The following is a 15928-nucleotide window of genomic DNA, read 5'->3' on the forward strand; positions in this document are numbered from 1 at the left end:
TGTCCCCCCCGCCCCCGTGTCCCCCCATCCCCCCCATGTCCCCCGTGTCCCCCATGTCCCCCCCGTGTCCCCCATGTCCCCCCCCGTCCCCCCTATCCTCCCCTGTCCCCCCGGCCCCCATGTCCCCCCCCCGCCCGCATCCCCCCCTGTTCTCCCCACACCCCCCATCCCCCTCATCCCCCCCATGTCCCCCCAAATCCCCCCGTCCCCCCTGTCCCCTCCATGTCCCCCTCATCCCCCCCTGCCCCCATGTTCCCCCCATGTCCCCATCCCCCCCGTCCCCCCATGCCCCCCATCCCCCCTGTCCCCCCCGCCCCCCATGTCCCCCTGTCCCCCCATGTCCCCCTCATCCCCCCCATCCCCCCTGTCCCCCCCACCCCCCCGTCCCCCCCTGTCCCCCCCTGTCCCCCCCTGCCCCCATGTCCCCCCCATGTCCCCATCCCCCCCGTCCCTCCCATGCCCCCCCCATCTCCCCTGTCCCCCCCTGCCCCCATGTCCCCCTGTCCCCCCATGTCCCCCTCATCCCCCCATCCCCCCGTCCCCCCCTGTCCCCCCCTGCCCCCATGTCCCCCCCGTCCCCCCATGTCCCCATGTCCTCCATGTCCCCATCCCCCCCCATCCCTCCCATGCCCCCCATCCCCCTGTCCCCCCATGTCCCCCATGCCCCCCCATCCCCCCCATGTCCCCCCCATCCCCCCCTGCCCCCATGTCCCCCATCCCCCCCATGCCCCCCCGTGTCCCCATCCCCCCCATCCCCCCCATGCCCCCCCCATGTCCCCATCCCCCCCGTGTCCCCCCCATGTCCCCCCCATCCCTCCCTGCCCCCCATCCCCCCCATCCCCCCCATCCCCCCCGTCCCTCCCTGCCCCCATGTCCCCCATGCCCCCCCCATCCCCCCCATGCCCCCCCATGCCCCCCCATGTCCCCACCCCCCCCGCCCCCCCTGACGCCCCTGCCCCCCAGGTGTACTACGCCAAGAAGAAGCGCCGGGCGCAGCAGGGCCCCCCCGAGGCGGCGGCGGGCACCAAGAAGGAGCGGCGCCTCTGCAACGAGGGCTACGACGACGACAACCACGACTACATCGTCCGCAGCGGCGAGCGCTGGCTGGACCGCTACGAGATCGACTCCCTCATCGGCAAGGGCTCCTTCGGCCAGGTCGGGGGGTCCCCCGCGTCCCCAACTTGTCCCCAGGGGCCCCCCCCGTCCCCTCCCCGGCCTCCATCTTCCTCCAGGCTCAGCCCTGGAGTCCCCTCACAGCATTTTGGGGTCCCCCCACCATTTTTGGGGTCCTCCTGCCATTTTTAGGGTCCCCTTGCCACCCACCTGTGTCCCCAGGGCCCTCCCAGGTCACCCCTGGGGTCCCCACGCTGTCCCCAGGGTCCCCACACCTGTCCCCAAGGGCCCCCCCATCCCCTCCCCGGCCTCCATCTCCCCCCAGGCTCAGCCCTGGGGTCCCCTCACAGCACTTTTGGGGCTCCCCCCACCATTTTGGGGGTCCTCCCGCCATCTTGGGGGTCCCCTTGCCACCTATGGGGTTCCCCCTCATCCCTCCCAGGTCACCCCCGGGGTCCCCACGCTGTCCCCAGGGTCCCCAACTTGTCCCCAGGGGCCCCCCCCCGTCCCCTCCCCGGCCTCCATCTTCCTCCAGGCTCAGCCCTGGGGGTCCCCTCACAGCATTTTGGGGTCCCCCCACCATTTTTGGGGTCCTCCCGCCATCTTGGGGGTCCCCTTGCCACCTATGGGGTCCCCCCCATCCCTCCCAGGTCACCCCCGGGGGTCCCCACGCTGTCCCCACGGTCCCCAACTTGTCCCCAAGCCCCACTTTTGCCCCCCAAAACCCCATTTTCAGCCCCTAAATCCCCATTTTTCACCCCCCCAAGCCCCATTTTTGCCCCCCAACCCCCATTTTCCACCCCCCAAGCCCTGTTTTTTGCCCCCCCAAACCCCACTTTTGCACCCCAAAACCCATTTTTAGCCCCCCAAATCCCCATTTTCTCCCCCCAAACCCCATTTTTCACCCCCCCAAACCCCATTTTCTCCCCAAGCCCCATTTTTGCCCCCCCAACCCCACTTTTGTACCCCAAAACCCATTTTCAGCCCCCAAATCCCCATTTTTCACCCCAAAATCCCCATTTTCTACCCCCAAACCCCATTTTTTCACCCCCCAAACCCGATTTGCTCCCCCAAACCCCATTTTTGCCCCCCAAACCCCCATTTTTCACCCCCAAATCCCCATTTTCTCCCCCCAAACCCCATTTTTCACCCCCCCAAACCCGATTTTTCACCTCCCCAAGCCCATTTTTGCCCCCCAAAACACATTTTTCACCCCCAAATCCCCATTTTTCACCCCCAAACCCCCATTTTCTCCCCCCCAAACCCCATTTTTCACCCCCAAATCCCCATTTTTCACCCCCCAAACCCGATTTGCTCCCCCCAACCCCCATTTTTGCCCCCCAAAACGCATTTTTCACCCCCCCAACCCCCACTTTTGCCCCCCAAGCCCCATTTTTCACCCCCCAACCCCCATTTTTCCCCCCCCAAGCCCCACTTCTGCCCCCCAAACCCCATTTTCTCCCCCCCAAACCCCATTTTTCACCCCCAATTCCCCATTTTTCACCTCCCAAACCCCATTTTCTCCCCCCCCCCCCCTCTTTTTCAGGTGGTCAAGGCCTACGACCACCAAGCCCAGGAGTGGGTGGCCATCAAGATCATCAAGAACAAGAAGGCGTTCCTCAACCAGGCGCAGATCGAGCTGCGCCTCCTCCAGCTGATGAACCAGCACCACACCGAGATGAAGTACTACATCGGTCAGTGGGGCAGGGGACTTGGGGGGCTCACCCCACGGCGCCCCGCGTCCCGCGGGGCTGGACCCCCCTTTGGGGGGGGTTTGGGGGTGATTTGGGGGGGTCCATAGGGGGGTTTAGGGGGGTGGGGGAGGGAAATGGGGCAGATCTCACCGTGGGGCAGGGGTTTGGGGGCAGTTGTGGGGCAAATCTTGCTGAGGGGGGGGGACTTATGGGGCAGAAAGGGGCCACATCTTGCCATGGGGCAGGGGTTTGGGGGCAGATCTTGCTGGGGGGGCAGTTATGGGGCAGAAAGGGGCCACATCTCGCCGTGGGGCAGGGGTTTGGGGGCAGATCTTGCTGGAGAGGGCACTTATGGGGCAGAAATTGGGCAGATCTCACAGTGGGGCAGGGGTTTGGGGGCAGTTTGGGGGCAGATCTTGCTGGGGAGGGCACTTATGGGGTACTTATGGGGCAGAGAAGACCAAAGTCTCACCCTGGAGGGATAGATCCCACCATGGGTCCTATCTATGGGGCAGAAAGCGGGCAGATCTTGCCCTGGGGCAGGGGTTTGGGGGCAGATCTTGCTGGGGAGGGCACTTATGGGGCAGAAAGAGGGCAGATCTCACCGTGGGGCAGGGATTTGGGGGCAGATCTCGCCTGGGAGGGCACTTATGGGGCAGAAAGCGGGCAGATCTCACCGTGGGGCAGGGATTTGGGGGCAGATCTCGCTGGAGAGGGCAATTATGGGGCAGAAAGCGGGCAGATCTCGCCGTGGGGCAGGGATTTGGGGGCAGATCTCGCTGGGGAGGGCACTTATGGGGCAGAAAGAGGGCAGATCTCGCCGTGGGGCAGGGGTTTGGGGGCAGATCTCGCCTGGGGAGGGCACTTATGGGGCAGAAAGCGGGCAGATCTCACCGTGGGGCAGGGATTTGGGGGCAGATCTCGCTGGGGAGGGCACTTATGGGGCAGAAAGCGGGCCGTGCCCCCTAACCCCTCTCTTCCCGCCCCCCAACAGTCCCACCTCAAGCGCCACTTCATGTTCCGCAACCACCTCTGCCTGGCCTTCGAGCTCCTCTCCTACAACCTCTACGACCTCCTCCGCAACACCAACTTCCGCGGCGTCTCCCTCAACCTCACCCGCAAGTTCGCCCAGCAGCTCTGCGCCGCCCTCCTCTTCCTCGCCACCCCCGAGCTCAGCATCATCCACTGCGACCTCAAGCCCGAGAACATCCTCCTCTGCAACCCCAAGCGCTCCGCCGTCAAGATCGTCGACTTCGGCAGCTCCTGCCAGCTGGGCCAGAGGGTGAGGAGGGGGGCGGGGGGGGTGGGGGACACGCCCACGGACACGCCCACCGCCTTTAGCTCCACCCACTGGGGTGGGAAAGCCCCGCCCCTGGACTCTATGCCCCCCCCCCCAGGCCAATTTGGGGCTATGGAGCCCTAAGCTCTGCCCCTTGAAGGGCTAAGCCCCGCCCCCTGAAGGGCTAAGCCCCACCCATGAGTGATTTAACCCCACCCCCAGGATGTTAGGCCACACCCCCTGCCTTAGCTCCACCCACCAGGCTGGGAAGGCCCTGCCCCTGGGCTCTAGGCTCCTCCCACAGGCTGGTTTGGGGCTATGGAGCACTAAGCCCCCGCCCCCTGAAGGGCTAAGCCCCCACCCATGAGTGATTTAACCCCACCCAAGGTCATTAGGCCACACCCCCTGCCTTGGCTCCACCCACCAGGCTGGGAAGGCCCTGCCCCTGGGCTCTAGGCTCCTCCCACAGGCCAATTTGGGGTTATGGAGCACTACACCCCCGCCCCCTGAAGGCATAAGCCCCACCCATGAGTGATTTAACCCCACCCAAGGTCATTAGGCCACACCCCCTGCCTTGGCTCCACCCACCAGGCTGGGAAGGCCCTGCCCCTGGGCTCTAGGCTCCTCCCACAGGCCAATTTGGGGCTATGGAGCACTAAGCCCCACCCCTTGGTGGGCTAAGCCCCGCCCCTATGCCATTTGGACACACCCCCTGCCTTGGCTCCACCCACCAGGCTGGGAAGGCCCTGCCCCTGGGCTCTAGGCTCCTCCCACAGGCCAATTTGGGGCTATGGAGCACTAAGCCCCGCCCCCTGGAGGACTAAGCCCCACCCATGAGTGATTTAACCCCACCCAAGGTCATTATGCCACACCCCCTGCCTTGGCTCCACCCACCAGGCTGGGAAGGCCCTGCCCCCAGGCTCCAGGCTCCTCCCACAGGCCAATCTGGGGCTATGGAGCCCTAAGCCCCGCCCCCTGAAGGGCTAAGCTGCACCCCGAGTGATTTAACCCCACTCCCAGGATGTTAGGCCACACCCCCTGCCTTAGCTCCACCCACCAGGCTGCAAAGGCCCCGCCCCTGGGGTCTAGGCTCCTCCCACAGGCTTGTTTGGAGCTATGGAGCACTAAGCCCCACCCCTTGGTGGGCTAAGCCCCGCCCCTATGTCATTTGGGCACACCCCCTGTCTTGGCTCCACCCACCAAGCTGGGAAGACCCCACCCCTGGGGTCTAGGCTCCTCCCACAGGCCAATCTGGGGCTATGGAGCCCTAGGCCCCACCCCCTGAAGGGCTAAGCCCCACCCATGAGTGATTTAACCTCGCCCCAGGATGTTAGGCCACACCCCCTGCCTTGGCTCCACCCACCAGGCTGCAAAGGCCCCGCCCCTGGGGTCTAGGCTCCTCCCACAGGCCAATTTGGGGATATGTAGCACTAAGCCCCGCCCCTTGGTGGGCTAAGCCCCGCCCCAGGCCATTTTGACACAGCCCCTGCCTTGGCCCCACCCACCAGGCTGCAAAGGCCCCGCCCCTGGGGTCTAGGCTCCTCCCATAGGCTGGTTTGGGGCTATGGAGCACTAAGCCCCGCCCCTTGATGGACTAAGCCCCACCCACAGTCCACATGGACACACCCCCTGCCTTTAGCTCCACCCCTTGGGCCAGGAAGGCCCCGCCCCCAGGCTCTAGGCTTCTTCCACAGGCCAATGTGGGGCTATGGAGCACCAAGCCCCGCCCCCTGAGGGCCTAAGCCCCACCCACGAGTGATTTAACCCTGCCCCCAGGTCATTAGGCCACACCCCCACCTTGGCCCCACCTCCCAGGTGCCCATTTGAGGGTGGGGTGTGCTAAGCCCCGCCCCTAGGGGGCTAAGCCCTGCCCCCTACAGGCCAGCCCCACCCCTTAGGCCTAGCCACACCCCTTGCATGTAGCCACGCCCCCTTAGCGGTAACCCCGCCCCTTTTTAAAGACACACACCCTGCTAATTCACCCTAGGGGCTCTCCTGCCCCCTTTATGGCTAAGCCCCGCCCCCTCCGGCCCAGACCCCACCCCTTCAGTGTAGCCACGCCCCCTGCATGTAGCCACGCCCCTTAGCAGTAACTCCGCCCATTTTTAAAGACACACACCCTGCTAATCTACCCTAGAGGCTCTCCCGCCCCCTTTATGGCTAAGCCCCGCCCCCTCCGGCCCATACCCCACCCCTTCAGTGTAGCCACGCCCCTTGCATGTAGCCCCGCCCCCTTAGCGGTAACCATGCCCGTTTTTAAAGATACACACACCCCACTAATCTACCCTAGGGGCTCTCCCGCCCCCTTTGTGGCTCAGCCCCGCCCCTCGGCGGCCTGACCCCGCCTCCCCCGCGTGGCCACGCCCCCCGGGCTGAGGCCACGCCCCCTCCCCGCCCCCCCCAGATCTACCAGTACATCCAGAGCCGCTTCTACCGCTCCCCCGAGGTGCTGCTGGGGCTGCCCTACGACCTGGCCATCGACATGTGGTCCCTGGGCTGCATCCTGGTGGAGATGCACACGGGCGAGCCCCTCTTCAGCGGCGCCAACGAGGTGGGCGGGGCCTGCGGGGGAGGGGGTGGGGCCTGCGGGGGTGAGGGAGGGGCTTGGGATGGGGAGGAGGGGGCGGGGCTGGGGGAGATGCACCTGGAGGAGCCCCTCTAATGGGGATAATGAGGTGGGCGGGGCTTGGGAGAGGGGGCGGGGACTCCATGGGGGCGGGGTCCACGGGGAGGGGGCGGGGCTTGGGGCGAGGGAGGGGCTTGGGGCAGGGAGGAGGGGGCGGGGCTGGAGGAGGTGCACATGAAGGAGTCCCTCTAACGCAGACAGTGAGGTGGGCGGGGCTTGGGAGATGGGGCGGGGCCTGCTGGGGGAGTGGGCGGGGCTTGGGGAGTGGGCGGGGTCAGCTGGACTAGAGGGCGGGGCTTGGGATGGGGAGGCGGGGTCAGGGCTGGGGGAGTGATGGGCTGAGGAGCCCCTCTGTAGTGGGGATAATGAGGTAGGCGGGGCTTGGGATGGGTGGGCGGGGTCTTCTGTTGAGTGGGCGTGGCTTGGCAGTGGGCGGGGTCGGCTGGATGAGAGGGTGGGGCTTGGGATGGGGAGGCGGGGCCGGAGCTGGGGGAGTTCTATGCTGGGGAGCCCCTCGGGCAGGATGCTAATGGAGTGGGCGGGGCCTTCTAGATAGGGGGCGTGGCCTCCTGGACAAGGGGGCGTGGTCTTCTGGGAGAGGGGCGGGGCCTGGCAGGGTTGCCCAGTGGAAGCACCCCTGAGGTGGGTTGGGGACGTCCCCATGGGGTCAGGGTGGCCCTGGGGACACTGGGGACGTCCCCATGGGGTCAGGGTGGCCTTGGAGACACTGGGGACATCCCCATGGGGTCAGGGTGGCCTTGGGGACCCCAGGATGTCCCCATGGGGTCAGGGTGGCCTTGGGGACACCAGGGACGTCCCCATGGGGTCAGCGTGGCCCTGGGGACACCGGGGACATCCCCATGGGGTCAGGGTGGCCTTGGGGACCCCAGGATGTCCCCATGGGGTCAGGGTGGCCTTGGGGACACCGGGGACGTCCCCATGGGGTCAGGGTGGCCCTGGGGACACTGGGGACGTCCCCATGGGGTCAGGGTGGCCTTGGGGACCCCAGGATGTCCCCATGGGGTCAGGGTGGCCTTGGGGACACCGGGGACGTCCCCATGGGGTCAGGGTGGCCCTGGGGACACTGGGGACATCCCCATGGGGTCAGGGTGGCCCTGGGGACACTGGGGACGTCCCCATGGGGTCAGGGTGGCCTTGGGGACCCCAGGATGTCCCCATGGGGTCAGGGTGGCCCTGGGGACACCGGGGACGTCCCCATGGGGTCAGGGTGGCCTTGGGGACCCCAGGATGTCCCCATGGGGTCAGGGTGGCCCTGGGGACACCGGGGACGTCCCCATGGGGTCAGGGTGGCCTTGGGGACCCCAGGATGTCCCCATGGGGTCAGGGTGGCCCTGGGGACACCGGGGACGTCCCCATGGGGTCAGGGTGGCCTTGGGAACCCCAGGATGTCCCCATGGGGTCAGGGTGGCCCTGGGGACACCGGGGACGTCCCCATGGGGTCAGGGTGGCCTTGGGGACCCCAGGATGTCCCCATGGGGTCAGCGTGGCCCTGGGGACACCAGGGATGTCCCCATGGGGTCAGCGTGGCCCTGGGGACACCGGGGACGTCCCCATGGGGTCAGGGTGGCCCTGGGGACCCCAGGATGTCCCCATGGGGTCAGGGTGGCCTTGGGGACACCGGGGATGTCCCCATGGGGTCAGGGTGGCCCTGGGGACCTCAAGATGTCCCCAGCGAGGTCAGGGTGGCCTTGGGGACACTGGGGATGTCCCCAAGGTGGCCTTGGGGACATCAAGGGTGTCCTGGGCAGCACCAAGGTGGCCTTGGGGACATCAAGGGTGTCCTTGACAGGACCAAGGTGGCCTTGAGGACCTCAGGGACATTGTGACAAGGCCAAGGTGGTCTTGGGGACCTTGGGGACACCATGACAAGACCAAGGTGGCCTTGGGGACATCGGTGTCCCCAAGCCCCTTTGGAGGACCACCATGCTGGTCTCAAAGCTGCCACATCCCCTTTCCTCTTCCCCACCTAACCAAGCTCTTGGGGACATCAAAGGTGTCCCGGGCCGGGCCGAGGTGGCTTTGGGGACAGCGGGGGTGGCCTTGGGGACAGCGGTGACGTCCCCCGTGTCCCCTCCCTGTCCCCAGGCCGACCAGATGAACCGGATCGTGGAGGTCCTGGGGCTGCCCCCCCCCCACATGTTGGACCAGGCCCCCAAAGCCCGCAAATACTTCGAGAAGCTGCCAGAAGGGGGGTGGGCCCTCAAGAGGAACAAGGAGAGCAAGAAGGTGAGCGGGGACGCTCCCAGTATGGACCAGTATGGACCAGTAAGGTATTCTGGGCCTCCCAGTATGGCCCTGGAGACCTTCAGGACCTCCCAGGATCCGCTCCTTGCTCCCAGGTGCCTCCCAGGGTGTCCTAAAGGCTCCAAAGTGTATCCCAGTGCCTCCCAGTATGGACCAGTAGGCCTTTAGGACCTCCCAGTATGGACCAGTACACATTTAGAGCTTCCCAGTATGGCCCAGTAGACTTTCAGAGCCTCCCAGGATCCACTCATTGCTCCCAGGTGCCTCCCAGGGTGTCCCAAAGGCTCCAAAGTGTATCCCAGTGCCTCCCAGTATGGCCCAGTAACCCTTTAGGACCTCCCAGTATGGCCCAGTAGACCTTTAGGACCTCCCAGTATGGAGCAGTACACGTTTAGAGCCTCCCAGTATGGCCCTGGAGACCTTCAGGACTTCCCAGGATCCGCTCCTTGCTCCCAGGTGCCTCCCAGGGTGTCCTAAAGGCTCCAAAGTGTATCCCAGTGCCTCCCAGTATGGACCAGTAGCCCTTTAGGACGTCCCAGTATGGACCAGTACACATTTAGAGCCTCCCAGTATGGCCCAGTAGACTTTCAGAGCCTCCTAGAATCCACTCATTGCTCCCAGGTGCCTCCCAGGGTGTCCCAAAGGCTCCAAAGTGTATCCCAGTGCCTCCCAGTATGGCCCAGTAGACCTTTAGGACCTCCCAGTATGGACCAGTACACGTTTAGAGCCTCCCAGTATGGCCCAGTAGCCCTTCAGAGCTTCCCAGGATCCACTCAGTTGCTCCCCAGTGCCCCCTCGGTGCTTCCCAGCATGGCCCAGTGCCCTTCCTATGTATCCCAGTGCCTCCCAGTATAGCCCAGTACCCCTTCAGGGCCTTCCAGTATGGCCCAGTATGACCCAGTGTCCCATCAGAGCCTCCAAGGGACCCCCAAAACTCCCTGGATCTCCCCCAACCCCCCCAAAACTCCTTCCTTTGCCCTGGGGACCCCCAAACCCCTCAGGGACCCCCCAAACCATCAGGGCCCCCCCAGGGACCCCCAAACCCCTCCAATCCCCCCAAGGCCCCCCCCCCCCAAACCATCAGGGACCCCCCAAACCCCTCAGCTCCCCCCTAGGGCCCCCCAAACCCATCAGGGCCCTCCAGGGCCCCCCCCAAACCATCAGGGACCCCCCAAACCCCTCAGCTCCCCCCCAGGGCCCCCAAACCCATCAGGGCCCCCCCAAACCCCTCAGCTATCCCCTAGGGCCCCTCAACCCCCTCAGCTCCCCCCCAGGGCCCCCCCAAACCCCTCAGATCCCCCCAGGGCCCCCCCAAACTCCTCAGGGCCCACAGGGCCCCCCCCAAACCCCTCAGCTCCCCCCAGGCCCCCCCAAACCATCAGGGCCCCCCCCCAACCCCCTCAGCTCCCCCCCAGGGACCCCCCAAACCATCAGGGACCCCCCAAACCCCTCAGCTCCCCCCCAGGGACCCCCCAAACCATCAGGGACCCCCCAAACCCCTCAGGTCCCCCCCAGGGCCCCCCCAAACCATCAGGGCCCCCCCCCCAACCCCCTCAGCTCCCCCCCAGGGACCCCCCAAACCATCAGGGACCCCCCAAACCCCTCAGGTCCCCCCCAGGGCCCCCCCAAACCATCAGGGCCCCCCCCCCAACCCCCTCAGCTCCCCCCCAGGGACCCCCCAAACCATCAGGGACCCCCCAAACCCCTCAGGTCCCCCCCAGGGCCCCCCCAAACCATCAGGGCCCCCCCCCCAACCCCCTCAGCTCCCCCCCAGGGACCCCCCAAACCATCAGGGACCCCCCAACCCCTCAGCTCCCCCCCAGGGACCCCCCAACCCCCTCCAATCCCCCCCAGGGCCCCCCCAAACCATCAGGGCCCCCCCCCAAACCCCCTCAGCTCCCCCCCCGGCCCCACCCACCCCACCTCTCCCCTCCCCCCCCCCCAGGAATACAAGGTGCCGGGGACCCGACGACTCCACGAGGTGCTGGGGGTGGAGAGCGGTGGCCCGGGGGGCCGGCGGGCGGGGGAGCAAGGCCACGCCCCTTCGGACTACCTCAAGTTCAAGGACTTGGTCTTACGGATGTTGGACTACGAACCCCGGAGTCGCATCACCCCTTTCTACGCTCTCCAACACAACTTCTTCAAGAAGACCAACGATGAAGGTACCAACACCAGCAACAGCACCTCCACCAGTCCCGCCATGGAGCACAGCCACAGCACCAGCACCACCAGTTCCATCTCCAGTTCGGGTAGGGACCCTCCCCCCACCCCGAGGTCACCTGGGGGCTTCTGGGTGCTGGGTTGGAGTTTTGGGGTGTGGTGGTGGGTCAAAATGTGGTCATGGGGTTTGGGGCTCGCCCAGGTCCATCCCTGTCCCACCAGGCTCCATGTCCTGCTGGGTGACATCTTCTCAGGTCATCGTGGTGGCCCAAAACGTGGCCACGGGGCTCGGTCCTGTCCCAGATCCATCCCTGTCCCACCAGGCTCCATGTCCTGCTGGGTGACATCTCCCCAGGTCATCGTGGTGGCCCAAAACGTGGCCACAGGGCTTGGTCTTGTCCCAGATCCATCCCTGTCCCACCAGGCTCCATGTCCTGCTAGGTGGCATCTTCTCAGGTCATCGTGGTGGCCCAATACGTGGCCATGGGGCTTGGTCCTGTCCCATCTCTGTCCCACCAGGCTCCATGTCCTGCTGGCTGGTGGCTCCCCGGGCCACCATGGGCTCCAGAAGGTGGCCACGTTGTTGGTCCTGTCCTGTCCCTGTCCCACCAGGCTCCATGTTCTGCGGGGTTTCATCTCCTCAGGTCATCGTGGTGGCCCAAAACGTGGCCACAGGGCTCATTCCTGTCCCATCTCTGTCCCACCAGGCTCCATGTCCTGCTGGCTGGTGGCTCCCAAAGCCACCACAGCACACGGTCCTGTCCCACCAGGCTCCATGTCCTGCTAGGTGGCATCTTCTCAGGTCATCGTGGTGGCCCAATACATGGCCATGGGGCTCGGTCCTGTCCCAGATCCATCCCTGTCCCACCAGGCTCCATGTCCTGCTGGGTGACATCTCCCCAGGTCATCGTGGTGGCCCAATACGTGGCCATGGGGCTCGGTCCTGTCCCATCTCTGTCCCACCAGGCTCCATGTCCTGCTGGCTGGTGGCTCCCCGGGCCACCATGGGCTCCAGAAGGTGGCCAAGTTGTTGGTCCTGTCCCATCCCTGTCCCTGTCCCACCAGGTTCCGTGTTCTGCGGGGTTTCATCTTCTCAGGTCTTTGAGGTGGCCCAAAACGTGGCCACAGGGCTCGGTCCTGTCCCATCCCTGTCCCACCAGGCTCCATGTCCTGCTGGCTGGTGGCTCCCGGGGCCACCATGGGCTCCAGAAGGTGGCCATGTTCTTGGTCCTGTCCCAGATCCGTCCCTGTCCCACCAGGCTCCATGTCCTGCTGGCTGGTGGCTCCCCAGGCCACCATGGGCTCCAGAAGGTGGCCATGTTGTTGGTGCTGTCCCATCCCTGTCCCTGTCCCACCAGGCTCCATGTCCTGATGGGTGACATCTCCCCAGGTCATCGCGGTGGCCCAAAGCGTGGCCATGGGGCTCGGTCCTGTCCCATCCCTGTCCCACCAGGCTCCGTGTCCTGATGGGTCCCAAAGCCACCACAGCACCCGCTCCTGTCCCATCCCTGTCCCCATCCCACCAGGCTCCATGTCCTCCTGGGTGACATCTCCCCGTGCCACCGCCGCTGACGTCCCCGTTGTCCCTTGCAGGTGGCTCCAGCGGTTCCTCCAACGACAACCGCAGCTACCGCTACAGCAACCGCTACTACGGCAGCGCGGCGCCCCCGCACACCGACTACGAGATGCAGAGCCCCCAGGTACCGCCCGTGGCACCCATGGGTGCCCCCACCCACCCCTGGGGACACCTCGGCCGGGCCGGGGGGGAGACATGGACCTCAGGGACCTTGGGGGTCCCTCTGGTGACACCGGGTGGGAGACGTGGACCTTGGGGACCTTGGGGGTCCCTCTGGTGACACCGGGTGGGAGACGTGGACCTTGGGGACCTTGGGGGTCCCTCTGGTGACACCGGGTGGGAGACGTGGACCTTGGGGACCTTGGGGGTCCCTCTGGTGACACCGGGTGGGAGACGTGGACCTCGGGGACATCTTGGTCACAGCGGGTGGGAGACATGGACCTTGGGGACCTTGGGGGTCCCTCTGGTGACACCGGGAGGGTGACATGGACCTCGGGGACCTTGGGGATCTCTCTGGTGACACCGGGTGGGAGACGTGGACCTTGGGGACCTTGGGGATCTCTCTGGTGACACCAGGTGGGAGACATGGACCTTGGGGACCTTGGGGATCCCTCTGGTGACACTGGGAGGGTGACATGGACCTCGGGGACCTTGGGGGTCCCTCTGGTGACACCGGGTGGGAGACGTGGACCTTGGGGACATCTTGGTCACAGCGGGAGGGTGACATGGACCTTGGGGACACCTGAGATCCCTCTGGTGACACCGGGAGGGTGACATGGACCTTGGGGACATCTTGGTCACAGCGGGTGGGAGACATGGACCTTGGGGACCTTGGGGATCCCTCTGGTGACACCGGGTGGGAGACGTGGACCTTGGGGACCTTGGGGGTCCCTCTGGTGACACCGGGAGGGTGACATGGACCTTGGGGACCTTGGGGATCCCTCTGGTGACACCGGGTGGGAGACGTGGACCTTGGGGACCTTGGGGGTCCCTCTGGTGACACCGGGTGGGAGACGTGGACCTTGGGGACCTTGGGGGTCCCTCTGGTGACACCGGGAGGGTGACATGGATCTCGGGGACCTTGGGGGTCCCTCTGGTGACACCGGGAGGGTGACATGGATCTCGGGGACCTTGGGGATCCCTCTGGTGACACCGGGTGGGAGACGTGGACCTTGGGGACCTTAGGGGTCCCTCTGGTGACACCGGGTGGGAGACATGGACCTTGGGGACCTTGGGGATCCCTCTGGTGACACCGGGTGGGAGACGTGGACCTTGGGGACCTTGGGGATCCCTCTGGTGACACCGGGTGGGAGACGTGGACCTTGGGGACATCTTGGTCACAGCGGGAGGGTGACATGGACCTTGGGGACACCTGAGATCCCTCTGGTGACACCGGGAGGGTGACATGGACCTTGGGGACATCTTGGTCACAGCGGGTGGGAGACATGGACCTCGGGGACCTTGGGGATCCCTCTGGTGACACCGGGAGGGTGACATGGATCTCGGGGACCTTGGGGGTCCCTCTGGTGACACTGGGAGGGTGACATGGACCTTGGGGACCTTGGGGGTCCCTCTGGTGACACCGGGTGGGAGACGTGGACCTTGGGGACCTTGGGGATCCCTCTGGTGACACCGGGTGGGAGACGTGGACCTTGGGGACATCTTGGTCACAGCGGGAGGGTGACATGGACCTTGGGGACACCTGAGATCCCTCTGGTGACACCGGGAGGGTGACATGGACCTTGGGGACATCTTGGTCACAGCGGGTGGGAGACATGGACCTTGGGGACCTTGGGGATCCCTCTGGTGACACCGGGAGGGTGACACGGACCTTGGGGACCTTGGGGATCTCTCTGGTGACACCAGGTGGGAGACATGGACCTTGGGGACCTTGGGGATCCCTCTGGTGACACCGGGAGGGTGACATGGACCTTGGGGACATCTTGGTCACAGCGGGTGGGAGACACGGACCTTGGGGACCTTGGGGATCCCTCTGGTGACACCGGGAGGGTGACATGGACCTTGGGGACACCAGGGGCCATGAGGTTACACTGGCCATGATCTAGGGACCTTGGGGACACCATGGCCATGACATAGGGACCTTGAGGACACCATGACCATAACATGGGGACCTTGGGGACACAAAGGCCATGATGTAGGGACCTTGGGGACACCATCACCATGACGTAGGGATGTTGGGGACACCATGACCACGATGTAGGGACCTTGGGGACACCATGGCCACGACATAGGGTTCTTGGGGACACCATGGCCATGACGTAGGGTTCTTGGGGACACCACAGCCACAATGTAGGGACCTTGGGGACACCATGACCACGAGGTGGGGACCTTGGGGACACCATGGCCACGTCATAGGGATCTTGCGGACACCATGGCCGTGACGTAGGGTTCTTGGGGACACCATGGCCATGACGTAGGGTTCTTGGGGACACCATGGCCGTGACGTGGGGATCTTGGGGACACCATGGCCACAACGTAGGGATCTTGGGGACACCATGGCCGTGACGTGGGGATCTTGGGGACACCATGGCTGTGACGTGGGGACCTTGGGGACACCATGACCATGACGTAAGGATCTTGGGGACACCATGACCATAACATGGGGACCCAGGGGACACCATGGCCATGACGTAGGGATCTTGGGGACACCATGACCACAACATTGGGATCTTGGGGACACCACAGCCACGACGTGGGGACCTTGGGGACACCGTGGCCACGACGTAGGGATCTTGGGGACACCATGGCCACGAGGTTGGGAACCTTGGGGACACCATGGCCATGACATGGGGATGTTGGGGACACCATGGCCACGACATAGGGATCTTGGGGACACCATGGCCACAAGATGGGGACCTTAGGGACACTGTGGCCACGACGTAGGGACGCTGGGGACACCATGGCCATGACGTAGGGATCTTGGGGACACCATGACCATAACATGGGGACCTTGGGGACACCATGGCCAGGAGGTGGGGACCTTGGGGACACCATGACCACAACATGGGGACCTTGGGGACACCGTGGCCACAACGTGGGGACCTTGGGGTTACCATGGCCGTGACGTGGGGATCTTGGGGACACCATGGCCGTGACATAGGGATATTGGGGACACCGTGACCATGACATGGGGACCTTGGGGACACCAAGGCCACGAGGTGGGGACCTTGAGGACACTGTGACCACGACGTGGG

At 65.4% G+C, this 15928-nt stretch overlaps 1 protein-coding gene across 1 annotated transcript; it reads left to right on the top strand.

Annotated features, from left to right (window-relative positions):
* Window positions 1-963: 963 nt before the first annotated feature.
* On the top strand, window positions 964-12859 carry LOC309604362 (dual specificity tyrosine-phosphorylation-regulated kinase 1B-like; the record flags this gene model as incomplete). Its single annotated transcript, XM_082339310.1, is given in 8 exon segments — window positions 964-1155; window positions 2660-2807; window positions 3802-3803; window positions 3805-4089; window positions 6491-6637; window positions 8819-8959; window positions 10923-11226; window positions 12731-12859. Coding segments are annotated over 8 exon segments (1348 nt in total), but the record flags the coding sequence as incomplete, so codon positions are not given.
* Between the last annotated feature and the right edge of the window lie 3069 nt (window positions 12860-15928).

The sequence above is a fragment of the Platalea leucorodia genome (genome assembly GCF_965183815.1).
Source record: "Platalea leucorodia genome assembly, contig: HAP1_HAP1_SCAFFOLD_688, whole genome shotgun sequence".
NCBI lineage: Eukaryota > Metazoa > Chordata > Aves > Pelecaniformes > Threskiornithidae > Platalea > Platalea leucorodia.